Source organism: Anabrus simplex, chromosome 10, assembly GCF_040414725.1.
Source record: "Anabrus simplex isolate iqAnaSimp1 chromosome 10, ASM4041472v1, whole genome shotgun sequence".
NCBI classification, from domain to species: Eukaryota; Metazoa; Arthropoda; class Insecta; order Orthoptera; family Tettigoniidae; genus Anabrus; species Anabrus simplex.
Window position 1 is genome coordinate 92,580,985 of NC_090274.1, and position 27,177 is coordinate 92,608,161.

At 37.9% G+C, this 27,177-nt stretch overlaps 1 protein-coding gene across 1 annotated transcript in view; it reads left to right on the top strand.

Moving 5' to 3' along the window:
- Window positions 1-473: 473 nt before the first annotated feature.
- Window positions 474-27,177, top strand: part of LOC137502345 (uncharacterized) — a 44,951-nt gene continuing 18,247 nt past the window's right edge. Inside the window, exons 1-2 of the mRNA XM_068229351.1 lie at window positions 474-574; window positions 5,858-5,953. Of these exons, the coding sequence (XP_068085452.1) occupies window positions 509-574; window positions 5,858-5,953 (162 nt within the window). The 5' untranslated portion in view covers window positions 474-508. The remainder of the gene's footprint in view (window positions 575-5,857; window positions 5,954-27,177) is intronic.

Consider the following 27,177-nt stretch of genomic DNA (forward strand, 5'->3'; position numbering starts at 1 on the left):
TTCAAGAAATTTCGTGAATTTCAATCACAATCAATGTATGTCAGATTTTTAGAAAGAAAAGTCATCTTGCTGTGGTTTCAGTTCAGTATGAGACAGTATGTTATATAGCTATTAATAAGAAAAGCTTTAATGTAAAACTAGGGGACTATGATCTCAATATCGACAGATATGTTAAATTAGATATCCAATGGATGTGATCATTGTGTTAGAGGTCATGTAAAACTGGAAGTCTTTAGCTATGATCATAACATCCGTAATAGAAAACTTGAAATCCTATAGGTACGATCACGGTGTCAGCAATCATTTAAAATTTTGAGCCTTTTTGGTATGATCATATTATTGACAGTCATATAGAATTACATGTTTGTTGCTTAGTCAGTTGACAAATAATGTAAGTAGTAATGACAGCAATAAGGTAATATGTTTTTCTGGCCTGTGTTTCAGCGTAAGGTCATTGAAAGTAATTAACAACCCCAGTACCTTCTAACTACTTCAGGTGCAGTGTGAAATGGACCTGGAAGTAAACATCAAAGAGGAACCAGCCTGGCTTGAAGGAACAAGAAATGCATCACTTGTAAGTCCCATTCCAGATAACTGTATAGAGATCATAATTTAACCCTTAGTAGCTGAATAAGTTTGGCTGGGGCAAAATTTACTGTGTGCTTACACAACGTTAATGCCAGCAGTCTTCATTTACTGCATGGGTGTCTAGGCATGGTATTCCTCTGTTTTGTTTCTTTGCTTAGCAATATGTTATAGCGTGCTACAAAGAGCTGCCAACTTTTAGGAACTACGAACAACAGTAGTTGTGGCATAAGCCCCCAGATTAGGGCCGTTGAGTGGACAATTGGCCTCTAGCATTTACTAGTGTTTGATAGTGGCAAAAAGCTGAATTATTATTGTGGGCTTGATAGTGAAGGAACCTTGGTTAAGGCCAGCTAGTGACGAATTTGTGATAGGCATTGTCTCAAGATTGAGTTTTCAGGGCATTTCATGTGTTAAGTACCCATTGACTGACTGTGAGTTGTTTAATTGTTTACCTCTGTTGGTTATTGAAATTGATTTCTGGAGGGTGTGTGGTTATGAATTTATTCTGCATGGTTTAGTAATGAAATCTTTGTGGGATTGAAATCATTTCCTATCATATGTCAGCCAATTGCAGTGCTAGTAGTTTCTGAAATGGTGGAAAATGGTGGGTGCTAGATTGAATGAGGTTATGGCCAGTAGGTCCCTGGCTCTCATGGTGAACATAATTTTCCTCCAAAAGAAATTCCAAGTAAGATTTGCATCTTTCAACCTTCTGTACAATGTCGCTAATGTTGGGTGAGCATGTGGTGAATTCTGCCTTGGCAGTTTGCTGTGAGTATAGCTCGTCTAAAGCAAACACCCTGATGGAGGCAGAGATGCAGTGGAATATTTTTGAGAAGAAGCAAGATATTTTCATCATCTTTCCTTGCTTTGTCTGTTGCTAATCCAATCCCAGTCCATTACTATCCTCTGAGTGTGAATTTCAGTTCAGTGGCTCTTAATCTGATAGCTCAGAAGGTAAACTGATGACATGCTAATTTCGTGTTGGCGAGTGTGATTTGGGTTCAGTCTAGAGGTATGTGACGTAGCACATGCCTTTAGTTGTACTAGCATGAGAGTGAATTCCGGCGCATCATTCTGGCACCTCAGAGTCTTTGAAAACCTTGAAAGTTGGAAGAGAGATGTTCAGTGAATAACTGTGACTTGGCAGTAATAATTAAAGTTAAATTTCTGCAGTTAATGCACGCTATTGTCAGAATAAATGTGTGTTTGTTGAGTTCTGATTACAGGCACTACAGAAGGTAAAGGTGTGTGAACATATCAATGATGTCAGCGTTTTGCTGTTCAAGATCTTTACCTTTGATATTTCTTGTTATGTTCTGTGTCAGGCCTGAACCTGGCATATGAGCGCACTCCCAAACAAGAACTCTAGGTTTGATATTTCTTATAATGATACTGCTTCTAAGTTGTACAGATCTCAAAATGATGTTAAAGAAATGTGTGCTATTATCGGAAACTGTTGGTGAGTGTGTTAATGTTTGGGTTGGATTAGTCTGTATTTTTTTTCTGTCTGTATCAAATTTACTTTAGTTTAGGGGTCATGCCTCTTCTATTTTTCCCCTCTGATTAAACTAGAGGATGGTTGACCCATTGTACTTTTTTAAAACAGTAATATCCTCCAACACTACTGCACCAGCATTAGCACCACATGTTAAAAATTATTACTCCTGTCTTCATTAGTGTAGTTGAATCACATATCTTTTGTCAGTGTTTTTGAGACTGGATACACCAGTCTGCTAAACAGAATGTCAACACAGGTATGATTACTCTGGGTTACCTCACATCCACAAACTGCTGGAAGATATTTGTGTTAAGGAAAAAGCAGATTTGCTTATGGCATATGAGAGTTAAAATCTGAATTTGCTCTCAAAATAATTATTTTGCTCAGACATTGAATTCATTTAGAAAGGCAGAATAGTGATTAGCCCGTTTTATTTCTCAAATACATGTCTGTGTCTATGTTACATAGAGAACCATGTCTAAGAACTCTAGAATATATGATTTCGGGGAAAATTTTCTTTAATGTGCGCCTTCTCAGTGGGCTCCGACACTTTGAGGATTTCATGCACATTAGAAATTAACTTTTCTTTCCTCTTCGTAGTTATTTTCCTCTCCACCTTCTGCATCTTTTTCATCCTTTGCTTACATCAGGTACTGTTGTTTTTCTTCTATATTGAATAGGTTATGTCGGTATATTCTAGAATTTTATACTTGATTACACTTTTATTAAAAATTAACTTATATTAGAATGTAAGCTTTTGATCACACTCCCTCCCCCACATACTTTCGTACAGATGAGGTTGTAAGAATCCATGTGAGAAATTAAAAGGTCTCGTGAAGGTTCATGAAAGATCTTCTGAAACTGCTGATGTACACTACAACACTGCTGATGGTGTTCTCTTCCCCACAGTTCTTTACAGAACACTGCATAACTTAGTTGTAGTAATAAAATGTTTCATTTGTAGTTGCTTTGAGTTTGGGCTACGTCACAACTTTCCCTGCTATATGATTGTGATAAGCCTTCTTCTTCCATGTTCGTTTTTTATTTTCACACTTGCAAGCATTGAAATATGCTGTTTGAAACAGAATTGTATCAATGCAGCATGCAGCCCCTGTGATCTCAACAAAACCACAGTAGAGAATGTGATTCAGATATTTCAAAATGTTTTAATCTGCCTCTAAACCAAAGTCTGTGCTGTGAACAAAGAAATCTTTAGAACAGTTGTAACACATGAAATTGGTTCAAACATTCTCCAAGATTTGATTGATATGATTGGACATACGAAAACAGCACTGTACCAGGAGCCATTAACGGCCTGGAACATTATTTTGTAATGTCAGTGTGCTGCAACGATATGGCCCGACGTGTGAGGAAATGCAACGGCACGCTCAGGCAGGCAAACAGCAAGCTGTCTACGTCAGAACTGACGTCATGATCACGTGAACAACGCATGATACCTTTAGAACATACGAGAAGTATTTTTACTAACTCTTATCCCATGGCAATATCAAATAATGACTTAAACCATCTTGTAGCCCATGATTTAAATGGCAACATATTTAAATTTTATAAAAATGGGCCCACGGAGTTAAAAGTCATTCCGCAGTAAAGAAATGCAATTTTATCAGAAGGGGAGGAAAGCTAACACAGCTGCACGATATAAAAGAGCAGGCATTTGTCCTGGTCAGACAGTTCTCGACTCACAGCAATCACGTAAGCATGCTGTTGACGCAGATATACACGTCGAAAGTCGAACTTAGTAATCGCGTAGGGGTACTCCGCTTGAACTGTCTTCGGACTTGTAGTCGAGTGAAAAATATCGCACTTAGAAATGTTTCAATTATTACCGTTTTTAAAGGGTGTAACAGTGTTGGTGATAGTAACTTACTTTACATTTTGGACTTTAACTCGAGTGAACTTGACTATTTAAAACTTATAATTTTCTTCTGGACAGAATAACTTAAAACATTTACAACTGATAAATGTGTGCATGTTAAGGACATTTTCTTGTAAAAATAATATCTTGTTTACTAAAGCAGACTATCTCATAATAATTGTGCTTTAAAACACACGTCTAATGACAATTTTGAACTATCAACGTATTTAATCCTTCGTCGCGAGTGCATAATATTGTACCGCTTTCTACTCTACCGCAATCAGGACTTGTAAACATTCGCGAGAGATAACATTTCGTCATTTTGAATGGACTGTGATCTCAGTGTGACAATACCTGTAAGTATTCTCGAGATAATAAGATTCTGTCATTTGAATAGACTGTGATCTGCGTGTGAAAACACTTGTACATATCCTCTGACTGCTATTTTACACGACGATTTCCAGAACAATAGTTATCAACAATTTACTGCTAGTGTGCACTTAAGACGATACTGTGTTCGTAGTCTGATTCATAAATCTGAAACAGGTCAGATAGGACACTCGGTAATTATTACTAGTCAGTTGAACAGTTTCGTGTTTTTATATCCAGCCAAAAACGCGTTAAAACCTGACAAGTGCCTATTATATTCATGTCTACCTGTCAACGTGGCATTGAAGACGTGGTATCAACACGGGATTGGAGACATGGTTTCAGCGACGGACAGGGGTCGTGTCTCAATGAGGGAGTTTAGCGTTGTACCATGGGTGATGACATCACGACACCGGCTGTCAAACATGCTATTCACTGAACTGCATATCTTCACAATCCATTCCTGAATTCCAGATTACTGGTGATGAGTGTTTTTGGATTCTTTGAATTCCACAAGACTATCTTTTCATTGGTGGAATATTAGAATCAGTGGTTCTAGATAGCAGTTCAACAAACAGTTTATTCACTCTTACTGGGAATCAATATTCCAACAGTACTATCAGAATATTTAAACTTCTATTCGTAAAGAAATTATAAGATTGAACTTTGTAAGACGAATCATTTTGCGATACTATCTGAAGTGTTAAAAGTTTAAAGAGACTGTAGAGGAGAGTTTCACAATTTCAAGTATTAAACATTTAGAAAAGACTCTAGGGAAAACTTCTATATTTTCAAGTGAAGGAAACTTAATTTAAATTTAATAATTTTCTCTTTTCCCATAATTCAAACGAGTTCAAGAAAGAATTTTATGAACCTTTGAAGGAAGAGGTTGTAGTTTGAAATGAAATTCATTTTGGAAAGACAGGTATTCGTCACAATTAATTTGATATTAAAACTTCAAGACGATATTGAGTCTGTTTATCAAAGTATTTTTTGATCAAGCAAATAATAAGGAAAATTCAAGTCCTACTCAAAATGAATAAATTTTGTCTTAAAAAATCAGCTATTATTTCGATCAGCGTATACCTCTCAGTACCTGCTCCATAAGGTCCGTTCACCCCTTTGTTGAATCTCATGCCCTTATACCTAATTCCATATATTTTCCGGGTACAGTACATACAATTTAGTGTCTATGCCTATGGCAGCTTCCTTCCAAATTCTGTGCGAGATGGCCCCAATTCCGTCTCTTCTAGGATATCTTCTGATATTGCTAGAATGTGTATCACATTTTATATTTGGTTTTCAGTCCCATTCTTTCTCTGACATAAGGAGTGAGGAAGCCCATTCTCAGTACATCCTTTGGTATTAACAATCCTCTGATGGTAAAAATCTTTCTTGAACATAAGTCAAATTTTGAAAGTAACTGTAATACTGGCAGATAATGAATTATCATGTTTATTTGTAGGTGACTGTATTTGTAGATATATGTTTTATGCATACCTAATATGTCTTATTTTCTACAGGAAAGTATTGAACATCTATCAGATATGGTAGTTCTGAAAAAAGAAGTTAAATCAGAGTTAACAGAGCCAGGGTCAACACAGGAAAACACTCTTGAGGTAATGTACATGATTTGATAATCCATCTGCAGGTAATAAAAATAGTTTAAAAATGGCTCAACAGATATCAGTGGTTGACCGTTCATTTCAATGCATACGATTGATAGTCCTATGGATAATATACTTTTTTTATGAGATTGACTGTTTACTTACCTAATTTTCACCTTTCCTTCAAGTTGTTCCACGATCTGGCATTATGCATTGTGTAGCAGTTAGGATTACCCGAAAGACCAGTACCGTGTTATCATTTGTGACCTGGTATTATTCATACCAATACTTTTGGGTTCATAAGTATTTTTGAACACAGATTTGCTATAAGATACATTCTTTTTTACTGTTACTGGATACTTTACTAGTTGCATCCAAATGAAACACATTTGTATTCTTATTGATTATATTAATTATTGAATTCCAGATAATACAATTATTTGTAGGTATAAGTTGCAAGGGATATGCTTGCTTACTGTGAGCTATCACTTATACTACACACATTGTAGCCCTCTTGTGGCAAGCAAAAGTATTCTTATTCTTCTGTTTCTGTTTCATACTTCATAACAGATACTGTTTGTGAATAGTCCTTGTATGTTGACCGTTACTCACGTGAATGAATCCGTCACTACCATGATACCCATTTGATCACTGCAATCGTCCACTGCATAGCATTTCTGTCATCTTCTTTCGGTATGACTATGTTGTTATGGGGTATTTCAATGCCCATTTTGCAATGGGCCAAGGACACAAAAATGAATACAGTAAAACAACAGAAAACAACATCAAAGCACAAAATTACCTACTTGGGGCAGCAGCATATGAACATAAAACGTGGAAGGGGCCCAGGATAATAGACAGGTAAGAGGGCAAGATCTTTTTTTTTTTTTTGCTAGGGGCTTTACGTCGCACCGACACAGATAGGTCTTATGGCGACGATGGGATAGGAAAGGCCCAGGAGTTGGAAGGAAGCGGCCGTGGCCTTAATTAAGGTACAGCCCCAGCATTTGCCTGGTGTGAAAATGGGAAACCACGGAAAACCATCTTCAGGGCTGCCGATAGTGGGATTCGAACCTACTATCTCCCAGATGCAAGCTCACAGCCGCGCGCCTCTACGCGCACGTCCAACTCGCCCGGTGGCAAGATCTTAAATTAGCTCTTAATTAGTCGACAGGTCAAAGTAACCAACACTACCAAATGAAGAGATGCAATTAGAATTGGAGTTAAATATTTACTTAATGAATAAAAAGTTTAGAAAACTCCCCATACCAATTACAATATTACAATGGAAAAAACAATATTAATGGTTCACAATTTTGTGGCTTGGTTCTAACAGAGCCAATGCCATTTTTCATCAAGATTGGGATATTAACTGATACAAACGCGTTTTATCCTGGCCTGCAACATGTTAAAAGGGCCAATGTCTCTGTTAAGTACTAAACAAACAGTTGACGTTTATTTAAATAAGCCCTTGCCAATAATGTTAGGTTACCAATAAAGATTAGATACCCGGCAATTTTTAAAGAATAGGATAGAAGAAAATTAGCGTGTAATAAGGTGACTTCCATGCAGAAAGTGTAAAGTTTATTTAAAGTTAGTTGTTGAAAAAATAATTGGATAACTATAAGCAAAACTTCGAATGCTAATAGCTCAAAAACAGGTTTATTGACATTAAGAGAACTATGATACACGAACTGAAGCATACAGCTACCCAAGCAAAAGTTATCATTAATCAATAACAGGCAAGACCTGCTAAACTGAAAGTATCCACAAAATAAGAGATAAGAACTTAGCGACAGAACAAATAAATAATGGGAGGAATAAAACAAAACACAGATGTGAATAAGACATGTGAGCATGAACCAAAGGTAAATTAAGAACAGGAGAAACAAATTTCAATGCCCTAGAATGGCCTAGTTACAGAAGATAAATAATAATTATTGTTGTTCTGGGGTATGTGTGGAATGCAGGGATGGTGAAAGAAGGTGCGGTCTTGAATGGGTCTAAATGCAATATCAAGAATTGAATTAAAATTTTAACAAAGGTTATATATCTTATATATCTTATATAACTTTCAGCATATAAAAACAAACAAATTTCCACTAAGTGAAGTAACAATCAGGTACAATGCCAATCTTGAAACCAGATTTGGAAAAATCCATGATTCAGAACTTTAACCATTTTGGGCTTCAAGCCCCTAGTTTTAAAATTTCAGAGATACCAGATCCAGTTTACAAAACTTCAAGTCAAAATAAGGAACAATTTAGTCAAGGGCAGATATCCCCTAATTCAAGATCACTTGCTCCCTAAATAAAATATCTACCCTTCCAGAGCCACTCTTTACTATTATAAAATTTTGAAAAGAGCGAACAGGCTCTCAGTTGCTTACAGAACGCTCAAGGCAATGTTACACTCTCTGGCCTCACAAGGCACTGTGGTATCTAGTACTCAATCTACAGGGCCTTTGCGAAAAAGAACATGTCAAATAAACGGCCCAAACACAACCAGAATGGAGGCATACACTGCGCTCTGAGATAATGAAATATTAAAACCTACAGGGATCTTGGCTGGTGAAACTGGGGCTAGTCCCGAACTACTGAGGTGGTGTGCATGGGAAAAACTGTAATACATTACAGGAACGAAAGGTTACGAAATCGTAGTCACTTGAATCCAAGATGAAGGGGATCTCGAGAGGGTAACTCACACTCAATGCCCGATTTACAGTTTCAGATTTTATAAAGTTTTACATTAGCCAAATGAAAATTTACATTTTAGAAAAGAATGTTAGATAGTTAAGATTCGGACCTTCCCCTCAGATAAAGTTGCGGAGACAGAAAGAAAGATAGGATTAACGGGCCATTACCTGGAAGATGTTCTGCCGGCTGAAGAAACAGGCGCCCGGCCTCTTGCCTTAACACGCACACTTAGAAAGACGGCGATCAATTGACAAGGAAACTCGAAAAGCCGCAACTTATATACCCTCGGGGAAGGTTCGAGAGAATTCAGGACTGATCTGGCCACACCCTCTCAATTATTATTAGTTAGCACAAAGTGAACAAGAAATGCAGGATTGTTTGGAAATTAATTACAAAAATTCCTGATTGGCTAGAGTCAAAGTGGTGGAAAGAAAAGAAGTGTTGCCAGTCCAAAAATAAATGAACATAGATTCAGTTATGAAAACTTCAAAATACGAAACTTCTTTAAGTTATAAGTTCTTTCACCTTGCACCAGAGTGCATGATCAGAGTTTGTGGTAGTGACATCTGTGGAAAAATGTTCAAACATCTTGATGTATAGCCAAACAAAACAAGGAGAAATTCAATCTGTTTAGGAAACTTAATATTTCAGTAGTGACATCTTCTGATTAAAGTTCCAAATTCATGTAGTATCAGTTTCAACTTTTGTTCCGTAGAGGAGTTCATTAAGGCGCTTATTTGAATGAGCGGAGGTGAGGTACAATTATTAATACATTGAATGATAGTTGGATTGAATTAAGATTTCACTTTACAGAGTATTTAACAGGTGACCGAAATTGTTATAACATTTAAAGTGAGGGGCTTTGGGAACAGCATAATGTGTGTATGAGGCATAATTGAAATTAGACCCCAAAACAGCGAGAAGAATGATCCCATAATGTTAAATAAACCAACACAGGATAAAACACAAAATTACAGCACAATTAGAGATCACATAACAAGAACAAGGAAAAATAGAATGAAATACACTGACCAAAATTTAATAATAATAATAATAATAATAATAATTAAACCATTAGAAGGACATTAACACTCACAGGCACAAATTAGCTCTCGATTTGATTTTGATAAAATCTAGACATATTAATATGATACACTTAAGAAAATAGAAAATGCAACACCATGAAGGCATTGGTCGTTTGTGTTGATTTTTAAGATATGGAATGATGCCATGTAGGTATGTAAACAATCAAAGTTTCAGACCCAGACTTGGGCCAAGATAATCTGTTCTAGTGTTAAGGAATGGGTATGTTGGGGTTGCATGCACCCTTTGTGTATTTTGCGTTAATTGTTCAGAAGTGTCTGCATTCAACTTAGAACACTTGAGGCATGCATCTACACAGAAGTCTTGATTTATGATGTTTCCTGCATGAGGGGAGCTTGTACATTCTTTGAATTTATTCGTGCATCTTGTTTCAAGGTATGCTATTGTGTAGGTTACCACTGTGACTCCGTATGTTTTAATTGCCTGATGTGGCCTATCTTGCCAGAGTACACATCATGAATTGTAAATGTTAATCTTGATATTCACCTGAAGATACATTTTCCTATGTCTGCTGTAAATGCTATTTGTTGAGCCTGCAATCAGATGATTATAGAGAAGAGATGTTCTTGAATAGATGGCCCTATATGTTGGATGTAGTTCAGACTTATGCCATTGTCAGTATTGACAGAAAACAAGTGTTTTTGTTTTTTAACTTGACAGAATTATGACATCTTGATGTGGAATTTAATAGTGATTTTTCTTCCTACGAGCATTTCACATTTCTTTCTTTCATGTGAACCAGTGACTCGAATTCTCACATGAATTCAATATATTCCGGGCAGAACTTCCCATTTTGTTTCAATTTTTTTCCAAGGACAGGACATGCTGAATTGCCATTTGTTTTGATCTACCAAGTTTTAAAGTATTTCTTAATAGGGAAATCTACAGTGTATCTGCTTGACATGTCTGTCATATGTTGCTGGAATTCTGATTCAAACCCTTTTTCTGTTGGTGTAGTTCTTGTATTATCCAAAATAGTTGAATTTTTTTGTAGGTTGCATAGGAATAGAGATTGATGAGGTATAGTGTTTATCTTCCCTTCTTGTTAGTAGATAGCTACAACTGACTACTTTTTAACATCGTCAGTTCACTCTGCCCCATTCATCATTTACTGCTGCCTTCTTCCTGGCATTTGACATGCGCACACTATCACAGTTACAGGACTACAGTCGTTAAACATGGATGACATCATTGGTTTTAGATTTTACACTCTACACTCTTCATGGTTTTTCTCAGCGTTTCTAGTACCATGTGTCATCACTTTTCCTGTACCTAACCTCTTCAACTGGTCTGTGTAAGTAGTTCTCTTTGTCTTCTACTACCTTTAGTCATTCTTTGGTTGTTGGAGAGCGGGCAACATTTTTGTGTCATACTGGTGTAAATTTTCACACTGGTATGGAACTTATTCTTAGACCATAGGGTATTGTAAACTGCGCTTGATTCTGGAGTGCTTGTATACTATTTTGTATCCATTACGAAGCAGATGTATGTCTATTCCTTTATTTGGATCACTTTTTGAACTTATGTGAAAATGAACTTTCTGTGTGTCAATTCTCTCAAGAACATTCGGATTTCAATATTTGTTTACATTCCTCAACTGCGTAATAGTCTTATCTTAAACTTGTTTATGTTTATACTTTCCGGTCTGGTCAGATCTTATGGCATGCCTGGACTTTGCAATTGAAAATGCTCATTTTGAATTCATTCTCCTGTTCTTTTTTCCTATCATATCATCCCAAATGTTTCTTATTTCTCATTGTACAGTTGGTGTGAGGAAACATCTGTTCTGTTTAATGAATCTAATTGTAATTGTTAGTGTCACTCTCACTGAACTTTGTAGTGATTTGTTGTGAAATATCTTTCTATATTTTTGTGCTGTACTGTTTATAACTTGTTGTGGTTTGTGTTTAAGTTCATCCGAAGTGGCCTAATCTTGTTCATCCACTAGTATCCTTGTATTTTCCTGACTGCTTGTACATCACCTATATCTTCCCCCTGTGTATCATCCATGGTATTACCCCTCATTTGCCAGCACTTACATATGTATCTTTGACGATCAGCTTTTAACTTTTGTAAGTAATTATACTAACCTCTCCATCACAGATTCATCTCAATTTTGTGTTTTGGAGAACAGGTTAGGGTTTGTGAATTTTCTGATCCATTATTAAATGCTGCATGAAAACTTGAGTTCCTGGGAATGTGTCTGTTTGAGGATGAGCAAGTGTTAGGTCTCTAGGTATGTTCCAGTAGGATAGGTGAAGATCAATGCAGTCATTGTTGAAATTGTGTTTATCTTCTTTTCAGAAGCTCGCTATTCAGGGTGAAGTCGGTGAAGAAATTATCTTTAGTGACGTTTCTCCCTGTTCCCTCAATATCCTTGACAATTCTCAATACCACATTCCTTCCCCTATTCACTTCTCTCTGTCCGTTTACTGGTTGACCATTGTAAACTTCGGTGGCGCACACACAAGCCTTGTCGAAATCCGAGAGGAGCCATACTTTATTTCATGTTTTCCTCTAGGTTTGGAAGGTAAATGCCATTTAAAGGGACTTTTTTTTCCTCTGAAGGGAAATGTTATTTTAACCTTCAAAAATTTCTGTATTATTCTGTGCAGTATCCATCAGTTACAATGAGAACCCTTTTACTGATTCATCCATTATCACGGGCAAATTCGGGCATGTTAGTTTTTATCTGTTATCTGTATTCATACACTCTACTCCAGCATTTATATTGAATGCAATCAATCATCTCCCGTATTGATTCCTCGTTACGTGTGAGTGAATCAATCTTGAGGGAGTCTGAGGTCTTCTCACAACTCCGACTGGTGTCTATACATCGGTATAACATTTTCTTGCAATAATTAAATGATTTCTTAATTGTAATACTATATACTGAAATAAAATAAGAATGTGATACTTCTCCTTCTTAAGTTACTAATTTCAGAGGTTAGGTTATGTACTTATGCGTCTTAATAGATTTCAGAAAGGCTGTTTCCATGTAAATTTGTAGTAAAAATTTTATCATTATTCTACAGGGAGCTTGAAATATGTTTTCATAATATGTGCGCAGTAAACCTAGGTTAGGTGATGCTGTTTGGAATAAGAGAATGGAAGTATTTACCACAATCCTCTGGACTGGTGCTATTACAATTCTTAAGAATGAGACGGAATATGCGTGTTCAGACTATTGGAATTAGAAAATACGTGCTAATGCGTAAGCTGCTACTAGGAAGACATCCGCGAATATGTCTAAACAAACCCATTGCTGTTTCGTACCAATGTTATTGTGATTTTTGCGAGTTTGGTGTATTCCTCTTCTTTAATGGAAAATCATGTAGAACGCTATAAGGAAAAGTTAAACTGAACCGATTTGCACTCCCTGACAAAAATTTGTCAAAATGAAGCACATACTGTAACTTCAATACATTGTGTATAATATATAATTATCTCCTTCTTTTAATGCTCTCATTGTGTAAATATTGTACGATGGTATAATTTATGTTAAACACGCAAAGATCTCTGGAAACGGCGTGCTTCCTACTGAAACCTTGATTTAGTGTAAACCCCATTTAAGGTTAAAATAATTGGGTACCTGTACAAACATTACATAGTGGTTCTACTGTATATGTTGAATGTACCTTACACGTGATTGTCAATAGGGTTATTTTCTCCATTCTGTCCTATTTCGAGATGTGTACATATCATGATGTACAGTCAACCACATGTTGTATTTTATTATCAGATCATTTTCTTCTCCCTCGAGGGAAACGTGATCTTCATCATGAGTTTTTTGGGAAACATAATATTAGAATCAGCCAATGCATCATCAGCTTCCTCTTCATATTCACTCTTACTAATTTCATACAATATATTTCGTACAGATTTCTCACATATCCGCTGATGACCAGCCATACTTGAACACTTAAACAATGAACATAATATTACTTTCCTTACTGAAGTACTCTCTAGTCATGGAAGTAGTCAAACGTTGTTTCTATGGTGACCAGGGAAGCATTGAAATGAATGGATGGGTCCATCATATATTTAATTTATAGACAAGTAGAGAAGTCAGCAACTGAAAAATATTTTTAAATCATGTCACAACTACTAAACGAAATGAACAAATACACAAGGTTTTGGGCATGTAGCGTCCATATTTTCTCAGTTACATGCAATGGAATATTAAATCTGGTTCGATTCCACTCAGAGGAGAAGGGTTAAACAGCGTAAAGCGAGCCTTAATCAACATGCTTATTTGTGGATTCAAGGATATGCTTCACATACTCTGATGCAATCAGCTTAAGTTGTACAATATGGTGACATTGGATTCGATCATGGCAACGTGTTTTTATGGTCGTCTTTGTCTAAACTTTCAGGGATGAGGTGATATACTGACATTTTATTATTCCAATGAGGCCTTAATTATTAGTGATCATATTTTCAAAAATGCCCTCGAAATATAGTCTCGTTAAAACTTGGTAATTTTATTTTTTGAAGCCAGACCTTTGCCATATTTACCAATTCTGTTGATTTAAACACACTGGAACATCGTTAAGACGTTTCTGCAAGGGACAAGGAAAATGAATGTGTTAAACAAGAAAACGTACTACTGAATAAACGTATAAAAACTATCCAACGGGGATATCGAAACAGTACATACAATTTTCCGACATATTCGGATTTCTCGTCGTATATCCCCGGGTACAGTGAAACTCTACAAGGAGAGACTATTGAGAGGTGAAAACACACGAGAGAACAAATATGAGACCTTTTCCGCTGGGGCTTATAACATAAAAATTGTGCACTGAAAAGTGCACAAATATGAAAATATTTGAATATGGCCAATAAAAATATCGTAGTATTATGCACATCACACTCTTTCTAAAACAAATGCTAGAGAAAGCATTTCATTTCGGACCAGTGGGTGGTCAACTTCACACCATTATGTTGCAGATGTAGGCTACCGCGCGACAAACATTTGCTACCCGTCATTGTGCAACTAAAGAGGAAATACATTTCTAACTTTTGAATTCGAATGTGAAATACAAGCACAAACAGGCTCATTGTGTTATTCAGCAGTTTCACTGCTGACCGGCAAGAAAAACTGAGCGTTTCTGAGGCTCCCTGAAGGTGAAATGTATTCTGTGAACTTAAAGAATTCAAGGCCTTTTCCAGTTATCACGCAGCTGCGGCCAGCGCTTTTACCGGAGTTCGAAATCACGTTCCTTCCCCAAGGGATGGCAAATAACATTTTCAGGACTAGGAAAATGTGATCGTACTAAGCAGTAATAGCGAAAATTCGTGACGTGGTAAGTGACGTATTTTTATACGGATTTAATACGATGAGCATTGTGACTTCGAATTTACGACGTGCTAAGTGAGAAAAGGTGTCAATGACGAACGCTCTAACGAGGTTTTACTGTAATACTTTGCTTCAGTTCCATTATTATTAGGTACTGGATTTATGGAGGTTATCATTTTTGCCTCCGGTATGTCTTAAAGAAGCCTTTTTGATATGTCACGTTCATGTAAGTGAGACACCCACTCTTTGAGAGGATGGTTGTGTAGTTGTACCAACTCTTAAAAAATCATTCACCACTACTACCACATCCCTTATTTTAAACCATTAATTCTGAAGTTCCTTAGAAATGTTGTAGTTTTTATATGAATATTCTCATTACCTTCAAGTAGTTCCTATGTCTTCCACGGAGTACTGTAATGCACTGCTAGGTGTTGTGTGACATCTGGCTTTGTTACCTGGCCATACAACAGCTGATACTGTTGTAAGATTCTTTGCCATATACATAATGTGTGGACGTTGGTATCATTGCTACTTGCGGTATATTGCAGGAATTGCCCATTTCAAGCAGTGGCATATTAGCTTGTTGTTAGGACAGTAGGGGGAATTATGTACAAGTTCTTTCAGGCTTTGCTGTTACGAATTGAGGGAGTTATCTATACTATATGAAATTCCTGTGCTAATGGGTACATACGAGGACGTCCCCTTCCATGCTGTCATCTGACAAGGAACAGCTTGTGTGGGACTAGATTGAATGCAATGGAAACTAATAGCAATATCACTGAAGAGAGTAATGTAACCTGGAGTATCAGAGATATCGATTGTATTAAAACTACCGGTCGAATTGGCCGTCCAATAAGAGGCGTGCAGCTGTGGGCTTGCATCCGGGAGATAGTGGGTTGGAGCCCCAATGTTGGCAGCCCTGAAGATGGTTTTTCATGGTTTCCCAATTTCACAGCAGGAAAATGCTGCTTCTCTACCTTATTTAAGGCCACAGCCGCTTCCTTCCCACTTCTAGGCCTTTCCTAACCCATCGTCGTCATAATACCTATCTGTGTCGGTGCGATGTAAAACAAATTCTAAAAAAAAGTATATTAAAGCTCAGTAAGGTGCTCAGTGGAGACATCTAGGCATCACCTAACTCCTGTAATTGTTACACATTAGTCCACAGCGTGACAAAATGAAAGATTTTGAACACTCTTCGTGTTGTTTGTACTAATAAAATGTTATCTTAATAGCTTTCATGTTTATATATTGCCCCCAAAATAATCTGCACCCAATTGGTTAACACAGGGAATCCAGAGCTGCACAGTTTCTTTTGGCAACCCTTAAATATTTGTGGCATATTTAGATGTGACGGGACTTGGATCACGTCTGGCAAATGACACAAAGTACAACAGGGGACTCTGTTTACTTTATAACATCAGTGCTCAAAAGTCACCAGAATTGCAATACTTAGGTCTTCTTGATGTTGTTCAATAATAAAGTCTTTTTTAATTTTAAATCAACACTCACAAATTTCTACTGTGTAAGTATATACTACTTTTGAGATGTTCTTCACTGTCCTTGGAAGGTATGGAACGTGGTTTATGTAACACTGAAGGAAGAAGAAGGTATTAGTAGATACTATTCGCAGGTTCGCCAGCCACCGCCACCACATGCCCCTGGTAGAGGCATCCAGCTCACGGAATGTGCTCACTAAGAGTGCATGCTTAACCTCACATGACCTTACTTGGCGGGGGATTTAAAAAATAGGTCTTGGCCAAGAGTGCAAGCTTAACCTAACAAGCACAGATGTGACTCGACGCCTAACCTCACAGGCCCTGGATTCAACCCTACGCTTAACCTTACAATGGCGTTAGCTTTACATGCTCATGTTTGACGCCCAGGTGTGCTAGCTGCCAACTACTGTTTGAGATTCGATCCCAGGCTTAACATAACTAGACAATTGAGACATGGTCCAGATTCTTTTGGATCTGAAGTTGGAACAAGATAATGGCTACACAAATTATTTTAATATTACTGGGGAAATTGTGTAAGGCTAAATACATACGCTTAATTCATTTTAGTCAAAATGTTCGAAGGCGACCTTAGGTCATGGAGCTGACAATCTGCGAAAGGGCCGAAGGACTAAAGAGAAAAAGTGTTAAATGGCTAAAGGACAAAGCGGCTAAATGGCTAAAGGACTTATAATTACCTGCTGTGAAGTTTACATCACTTTGCACCTAACAGTAGAGCTGTCAGCAATTAAAAATCCCCAGGCCACCTGGGTATCTAACTCGGCACACTTTAACGTGAACAACTATTATAATGACTAAAGGAATGTGCGTTAAATTCGAAACATACATCATTCGAGCTGAAATAAATTAAAAATCACCGACGAGACTAGGAATCGAACCGGTGGCTCCTTTATTTGGGCATGAAACAAGCATGCTAACTAAATGGGTTTACATTAAAAGCTTGTGTGTTCGACTACCGTTTGCGGTGGGAAAATTACAATAATCGCTTTACGTCTTACTAACTACACTACAGCGTTTTGCATAGTTTGCAAAAAGTAATAAATATCATTTTTGAAGGTCCAAGCTGCTTTCATGCTGCACAATCAATATACATGCACACTGCAGCCGTCCAGGCTTTTCCAGCCACGTTGATTGTAATTGTACAGTCCAATTACGTGATATCATTTGATATCAAATTATAGGCATCGGCAATTATTCGTTGAGTACTGTTAATTAAACTACAATCATTTATAATTAGAATGACATTGGAATCATTTTAGTTATATTAGAACATCATTTATTATTTTAGTTATCAGGATAGGAATTTATTATATGTTGTACCGGGCGAGTTGGCCGTGCGCGTTGAGGCGCGCGGCTGTGAGCTTGCATCCGGGAGATAGTAGGTTCGAATCCCACTATCGGCAGCCCTGAAGATGGTTTTCCGTGGTTTCCCATTTTCACACCAGGCAAATGCTGGGGCTGTACCTTAATTAAGGCCACGGCCGCTTCCTTCCAACTCCAAGGCCTTTCCTATCCCATCGTCGCCATAAGACCTATCTGTGTCGGAGGGACGTAAAGCCCCTAGCAAAAAAAAATTATATGTTGCTATTTGCTTTACGTCGCACCGACACAGATATGTCTTATGGCGATGATGGGATAGGAAACGCCAAGGAATGGGAAGGAATCGGCCGTGGCTTTAATTAAGGCCTGGTGTGAAAATGGGAACCACGGAAAACCATATTCAGGGCTGCCGACAGTGGGGTTCGAAGCCACTATCTCCCGATTATTGGATACTGGCCGCACTTAAGCGACTGCAACTATCGAGCTCGGTATATTATGTATTGTAATGTGGTCACTATGTTGAGACAGAGTTTGTGTCATTCCATGTCATGTTTGTGTAGACGGAAAAGTTATTTTTGAAGCTGAGAATTTGGGACGAATCACTGGGTTTAACTCAAGAGTACTTGGTTATACAACAACCCGCGCACAAGGCTAGAGCTGCCTGTGTAGATCGTAGACACGCCTATTGGTTATCCGTGAAGAAAGAAGGTAGGGAAAGATATGATATGAGATCAAGAAATCCGATGCTTCGATGGGAAAGAGACTTGATATGGAGCAGTTCCCAAGGGTGGGGATGTCTCGTGTATATTATAGTGAACGGAGCAGTACAGTGAGTTACCATCGATATACAGTACGTAAGTGCCGTGATGCTGTGAGACGGAGTTGTAACCTGCGTGTGATATATTCTATATTATTCTAGACGAAGAACTATGTTAGTTCAAGTCTACATTACTTGGTACAAATCTGTACTGTATCAGGAGAACAGCTTAGTTCGTTCAAGATTTCTGATAATATGGAAAAATTCGTAACACTGAATTTTCTCCACCTGTGATCAACTTTCCTAAGCATAGGGCCAATGTCTAATTTAAGGACGATGTAATTAGGGAGTGTTAGGCCAGATAGCCCAAACCAAATCGCAGAAGGAGGGAAGGATGTCCATGGAACCAGTCTACAACGAGAAAAGGGGAACGAGTAACCACGGAGTACAGATGAAGATTAGATCATTCAAGCGGGTAACGTTAAATTCTTAATTCCCTCCAAGCTGAAAGGAACTTTTCCGACTCATCACATTTTTTGTTTAATAAATTTATTTGACTGGATATTGTGTTAATTATCTTTCTCAAAGGGATACTTAATGGTTAATTATTTAAAGTCCTATCCCTGTGATTTGTATAAGTCTCTATGCTAATCAGTATAAATTTAGCTGTAATTTTTTTGTTAAAAATTGTAAAGTTGGCGCCCAATCAAAACACAGGGAAATGGGAAACCGTGGAAAGATAATTGATATTTTATTTGCGTGGCAATTTGCGGGCAAGCCACATATAGTTTATATTTATATTCAAGTTTCCCCAGCAAATAACTTTCGTCTCAAGTGTGAAGCGAGGAGAGGGAACAGTTACAGCACTAAGGAGGAAAGTCGGGCTGAGCCAAAATCAGACCTACCATGTTGGAGTTAGAAGGCTGGCGCCTTAAACTTCTAAGATACTCAGCCCGAAAATTCAACTATAAGGTGGCGAAAACACACACTAATAATAAGTAAACTCGTGGCCTCATGCTCCTAACAGTTCTGATGATTCTTTCGCTCATCTAGCGAGCGAGGTCCAAAGAATGCAGTGACACGAAACTTGTCAGCATTATTATCGCGAGTCTAGTTGTTAGACACTCCCATAGATTAACCCCCGAATGTGGAACACGTCTATTGTTCAGGACTTGCACTTTGCTTGTAAACGATTTTATATGACAGATATAATGCGCATCTAGGTGTATTACAAGCTGATTTGAATATTCTAGACTGTAATTCCCATCTGGGTTGGGAATTTTATTCTTTGTTGGGTAATTCTGATAAGACGCGAACTCCTGTGGAACTAAATTCCGCCACCAGATTTCTTTTTCTCACTAGGTATTCATGTAGAGTATTCAGTGCGGAGGTGGGTTAGATCCAACAAATTATTATTATTGTTTTTTGTGTGTAATCCATGCTGATTTAAATATTCTAGATTTTGCAATTCCCGGCAGGGTCAGGGATTTTGTTCTTCATTACCAGGTAGGTGATTCTGATAGGACGCAAACTCCTGCGGGACTAAATTCCAGCACCAGATATTTTTTTCTTATTGGGTATACATGTTGAATATTCAGTACGAAGGTGGTTAGGATGCTCCGAATTACATTATTATTAATGGCGTGTGTGTGTTTTCGTTTCTTGCTGTAATAGTTGAATTGTCGGGCTTAGTAGCTCAGCGCTAGCCTTTTAACACCTACTTGGCAGGTTATATTCTGGCTCAGCCCATTGGTATTTGAAGTTGTTCATATTCGTCAGCCTTGTGTCGTTTGATTTACTGGCACATAAAGGAAAACTTGCAGGACTAAATTCTGGCATCTTCGAAACTTGTTTGAAATGGGGATTGCTATTTCAGCACTTAGCAACTGAGGAAATAATTGCCGAGCTCAGACGGTAAAGTGCTGGCCTTAACTTTCTTACCAGCTTGGTTTCTCAAAATTATCATTATTATTGCGAACTTTTCAAACGGTGGAATGTAATAAGTAAGGCGTAAAGCGAATAATATTATTATTGTCCTCACCTCGAAAGGAAGTCGTACTTGAAGTGTTTCAATTAAATGTTCCGTCATTTAGAAGTATGCTTGTTTCTTGCCGGAGTTATGGAACCACAGGTTTGGTTCCTAGTCTGGTCGGTGATTTTTAAATTTCTTACAGCTCGAATGTTGTGTTTTGAACTTAACGCACATTCCTTTAGTTATTATGATAGTTAGTAGTTCAGGGTAAAGTGTGCCGAGTTCGATTCCCAGACGGCCTGGGGATTTCTTAATTGCTCGTAGCTCTGATGTTAGGTGCCAAGTGATGTAAAATTTACAGCAGGCAATTACAAGTCTCCAGGGTTCAATCTTCAGCTCAGAGCTCAATGCAGAAACAATAAACTATGTATTCCCTATCTGAGCAAATCTAGTCAACTTACCCGTACTGGCGATGTTCTTTTGCTGAGACGTGGTGTCACAGCAAATATCCCAGTACAGTCAGTTTCTTTTCCTGTGATGCACATATGTCACGACCTCATTTTATAATAAATTTATTGCATTCTGTCTCCACATTCAGTTAACATACTTTGTGCTAATAGCTCACACTTAGTCTTCAGGGAAAGCAAAGCTTGTCATCGATTGAGGTCGGGTTGAGGATTTTTAACCAATTTCTTCTTGTTGTGCATTTTAGCTCTTGAGTTCTGAGTCCAAGTGAGCTCCAGGTTTGAAACCCAGAATTAGCGATATTTTCCTTTGCTCAGAATTATAAGTTTGAAATTTTAGAGTTAGTTATTCGAATAGCACTTCAGCTTTGGGCCCCAGCGAGCTCCTGGTTCAAATACTAGTTCGGTCGATGATTTTTGACATTCAATCCTTGTAGCACTAAAGCTAGGTGTTTCAATTAAACACATAAGCTGTTAATGTGCAAGCATGCTGCTTTGCTTCCCAAGTAAAAGATGATGATGATGATTGTTGTTTAAAGTTGCCTAACATCGAGGTCATCGGCCCCCTAGTCACAGGTCCGAATCCTAGTCGGGTCGGCGATTTTTCTCTCTTGTAGCACGAAAGTTGGGTGTTTTTTAATTTAATGCACAATCATTTAGTTACTATGATAGGCAGCAGTCCAAGGGAAAGAATGCTGAGTTAGACTCCCAGGCGGGGTGCTGATTTTTGAATTTCTCAAAGCTCAAACGTTAGGTGTTTTGAATTAAAAGGACACTTTTAATGTGCAGTCATTTACTTATCATGGTACTCAGCAGTCCAAAGGGAAGGGCCCTGGGTTCCATTGCCAATCATGTGTAGTGCGAACACGTTTTTCAGTTCTGAACACAAAGTGTTAACCTCTAAGTGGTCTCCACGATATTATAAGCTACTACAAGTATCTAGAATTCAAATCTAAGTGCTAGGTTTGTTACAATCAAAAATTTAGGGTTCCAAACACTTAAAACCAACAGCACGGTACGCATCTGCCCACACGCTAGCATCTCTGACTCTGCGGCCACTCAGCTTCATGATTTTGAAGTAGCATTATAAAGATATGTCCCTGTGAATAATGTACCTTTCACTATCTTCATAGTCCCATACCACCATCTTGTTCCAAGTTCAGCTCTGAGCCCTAGACCACAGCTCATTCCCTCTTGCCCTTTAGCTTTTAGCAATTTCGACCTTCAGTGCTTTAGCCATTTAGCTTTTTTGCCCTTTTGTGGTTTGCCACTGAACACTTTTATGTCCCTTTGCCATGTAGCCTTTAGCCCTTTGGCCTTTCTCCTTTTTCCAGTCACTCAGCTCCGTGACCTAAGGTAACACTTCAGCGGTATGTCCCTATGAATAAAGCACATGTATTAAGCCTTACACCATCTCCCTATTCCTATTAAAGGAATTCGTATGACCACCTTCCAGTTCCAAGCTCAGATCCTAAAGCCCATGGACCATGTCTCATCTTGTCTAATGAGCTTAAGCCTGCGATCGAATCTCAAACTCGAACCTGTAATGTCCTTGTAAAGTTAACCCAGGCATCAAATCTGTGTCTGTTAGCTTAAGCTAGCACTCTTTGGGCGTCGAACTTGAGTCTGTACAGCTAAGCTAATGACACTGTAAGGTTCAGCCTAGGATTGAATCCAGGGCCTGTGACATTTGGCCTTGAGTCGAATCCGTGCCCGTTAGCTTAAGCTTGCATTCTTGGCCAAGCCTTACTTTTCAAATTCAAATTTTATTTAGGCATGAGTATTGCATTACGTAGATTTTCATTATTTATTGCAAACCTCAACTTCATGAACATTCGAGAATTTATGTCACCCTCACTATAAGAATCATGACCGAATAACTAAAGGAATGATCACTTTAGGGCGTTAAGAAGATTTGTCAATCTACCTTCACACATTATAGAAGACAGACTAGTAATTGTTTAACATTCGCATTAATTATTTATGTTTCTATAATCAGACAAGCTTGGGGTTGTTGAGTGAGCACAGAGAGTGATTATTATCTTAACTAAGCTGGTCAATAATGTGCATACGTCTGCGAGGCATCCTGCACGTTTGGTCAAGTCACACTGGTTAATGGCGACAACGAGAGCCGCAGGCACGTTTTACCAGTCGGTGGAGGTGCGAAGGGATATCGATGTGGACCTTGAACCTGAGCGTCGACGTGGTTCTAATGCTAATCATTTCTTTAGAACATACCAGTGCGCATGCCCCGTGAAAATGAACTTCATATCTGTAGTCCTTCAAGTTGTTCTGTTTTTTATGAACATGAGTGTATTTCAGTCATTCACAAAATTTACCGAAACCAATAAGTTGATGAGAATCTGTAACGACACAAAATAATAGAAAATACTATTTCAAGAATGAAGTTCTTTTCAAGAGGAAATGAATATTTAAGAAGGTACTTGCATTTTGATGAGGGAAGTTGATTCCCTTCTGGCTGGCTACATCTCACGATTGATCCCTTCCGCATCGTTTAGGGTGTGGTGGTATCTCCCCATTTAGTAGCACATGCCAGAAAATATATCCCTTGTAAAGTGCACCATGGTAAAAGTAGAGGTTCCTCTTGCAAGCAGCATGATGATTCTATTTGTCCCTTGCCTTGCAGGCTTCTCGAAACAGTAGGCTTCCTGACACATACACACACACACACACACTGAAACTAAAACGGCCCCTACTTATGTGCTCCTGCCATGTCTATTTAAATGTCAGTCGAAACAAATGGTACTTAGTTTGCGGGTTCATATGATTTATGCATACCATACATGTTATGGAATTAATATCTTAGTGGTTATGTCTCGCAGAAGACGAAATAATGTGTTCCCTTTATAAGACATCACGGCTAATAAACATCGCTTGGCGTAGAATATCTGGTAGTATTGTAGTGGGAATGCGATGTGCTGTTGTGCTCTAAAGTAGAGCAGTATGAAAGTAATATAGTAAGAGCTGAGCGAGTAGAGTGTCGCTTACACAGTGTCTTTATCAGTTCTCAATCTAGAAGCTGTGTTCAGTTGGAAACCAATCGTAAATCATCTTCATGTCTTCTTAAAATATCATGGTTCGAAACTGTTCTTGTGAAGAGTTCTGAAAACTTGCCGGGCGGTGCCAGCCTTGAAAATGTTAGCTGTTCATGTCTGTCGCATGCTAGGCTCCTGACCAATAAGACAAAAGGAACGGATCCCACGCGGTCATGCAGTTATGAGCTTAAAGGTAACTTGCTCCAAGGTTATCTGATCCTCGCTTTCACCGCAACTGTTATTAATTATGCACTGAATGAATTACATTATGCTCTTGTGGCAATCTCAATTTTAACTCCAATTATGCTGTAATATACCGGTACAATATGTTGTAAATGAAATATTTCTCTTAAGAGTATCTACTACTGTATAAATGATACAGAAGTATTAACAATATAATATTTTGATATATTGAAGTGTTGTTGAATTAGTAATACTGGTTTTTAGAAATTCTCGTGTGAAAATCTCATATTCAGTATAACTTGCTGTGTGGAACTTCAAAGTGAAACTGTCTACAGATTTGTACAATGTCTACGCAGTGTCATTCTACATTATTAACAGTTAACTATTCTGAGCCGCCCATCTCTCTTTTAGTTGTCAATATTAATACTAAAATTGCTTTTGCAGTAAAATTATGATAATCATTAACTTTACTATTCGTTAATTGATCATTCACTGAAGTGTCATTGAAATACTTTTGATCCAACCTTATCTGTTCCCTTTGGAGTTAAATTGAGCCATGAGTGTTTCTTTATGCCCTGATACCTTTGATCCATGGTTCCGTTTTACAGCACATACCTTGATTGACTGGTGTTTTCTTCCACTTATCTGAGTATTAGCTTCAAAATATTCCGTGGGATTAATCTGGACGATGGTTCATCTTCAGACAAGTGTACGCTTTGTTTCTTAGTATGTATATATCTGTGTTGATATAGGGCAGTCAAAGTTCATGGAAATATTGTGATAAACCTATTTCTTGATTGCCGTCTCTTTTTCACTGTCCCCCAGTGGGAGAATTTGTTTGTTGTATCGTGTGTACTGAACGTTCACATTGTCAACAAATGTTAGTTGAAGTGAATTGTTTTTGAGTGTTTTATACCAACTGAAGGTCTGTTAGGATCAACTTGCGTTAGCTAGATCCCCTCAAGAATTGTGTCTTCGGCGGTTTTTCTCAGTAGGGTGCTTGTGTGGGGATACTTCGGACAGTGCTGCAAGAATATAAGCATAAATTTTGAAGCATGTTCTATTGTAATTACAATGCCGATATGGTGAAAGACATACGGAGAAGCTGCGAAGATGTAAGGGATACCTCGATCCTAGAACAATAGAGTGCAGGTAGGCAGCCCATCTTGATTTCAAGGGAGTAAAGCATGCTCTGCATAGAATTTTGAAAACTATGCATTGGGGGTTCTCTTTTACTTTATATTTTCTAAAGTAACCACATGTATCTTATCATTTTGGACAAGTATATGGAAACTTATGTCCGAAGTTGCGTGTAAAGCACGGCAATTATGAATACGCAATTTCTAAAATAACAACTTACTTTTTAACGTATTGTTTCAAATGACATATTAAAATACCCCCACAATAGTATTGGAACAGGAGGAATTCAAACGATTGTTTCTTTGTGGTACTAAACATTTGGCAGATAGTGGGTTCGAACCCACTGTCGACAGCTTTTAAGGTGGTTTTCCGTGGTTGTACCTTAATTAAGACCACAGTTGCTTCGTCCCAGCTCCTAGCCATTTTCTAGGTCATCTTCGCCATACGACCTGTCTATGTCGGTGTGATGTAAAACAAATAGTAAAAAACCGTTCGTTGGTGAAAGGGAAATGACAGAAATCATAAAAAAACAATTTGCTGTAGGTTATGTTAAACTTTCGTTAGTAAATCTTAAATTTACGAATTCAACTGGCCACTATTCGTTGACTGATAATTACATTCCAACTTTTCACCTTCTTGTCTCTTTCATAAACCAAGGAAACTAAATGTTATGTACATATTCAATGAAAATTTACAGGCTCATGAGTTCGATAGGTTCATAGGTTTAAGTATATTTGTTGTGTTAGTTAAACTATTGTAATCAAGATACATCTAAATGTGGCTTGGATTTACAGTACTGTAGTTATTTTATTAGTAAGTATTATGATTGCTTTATTATTACTTAATCTATTCATTGTAGGGGAGATATCTCCCTAGATATTTAGTTCGCACTAAAATTTTATTGTTTCAGTTAACCTGTTGTGATTAGGATAATTGGGTAATTTAAGTGCGGTTTAGAATTGAAAGTAGCTATTTTAACTACAGGTATTTTCTACTCTGATGGCGGGCGGCCTACATGCTGTCGGGGGAAGCGGGGAGCATGCGGCCAACCAAAACAGCACGACGTGAGAGGCCGTTAAGGGAGAGAGACAGAGGCCACTACTACAACGTTGCCAAGAGCGCCCGCGCGCGTTAACGTTGCGTTGAAATCCACATAACAATGGAATACAGAGCTTCGTATGTTATAGTTCGATTATGGCCAGTGGATGAGTTTTATTATTTTTATTTATTATTTATTCCTAATATTTTCTTATATCTTCTATGTAGTATGATACGAGTTTATTAATAATGCGTATAACAAGTGCATTGACAACAGACCGAAAAACAATTCATTCAAAAGTACAGAGTTACACAACACATTTTCTTACCTTATTCCAGCTGAAGGATCCCGATACTCGACTCCTTACTGTGGCTGTCGTCTCGCAGATTTATGATGATATCGTCCATCACTGTGTCCAATACCATGCCCCTTTTGTAATCGTCCTCTTGAAATTTTTCAGCATGTGACACGCAAGCCTTCCACTGCTGTTCGGTTACTTTATCCACCTCCTCTTCCATTAAAGATTGGACGTCAGTTAGTTTGAACGTTTTGTTCCTTTTCCCTACAGCAGTTTTAACGTTTCCCCAAACCAGCTCTATGGGGTTACATTGACAGTGATAGGGTGGCAGGCGACCCTTTCTGTCAACAAGTGTATCAGTTTCATACTTTATTGCCTTTGGCTTGAA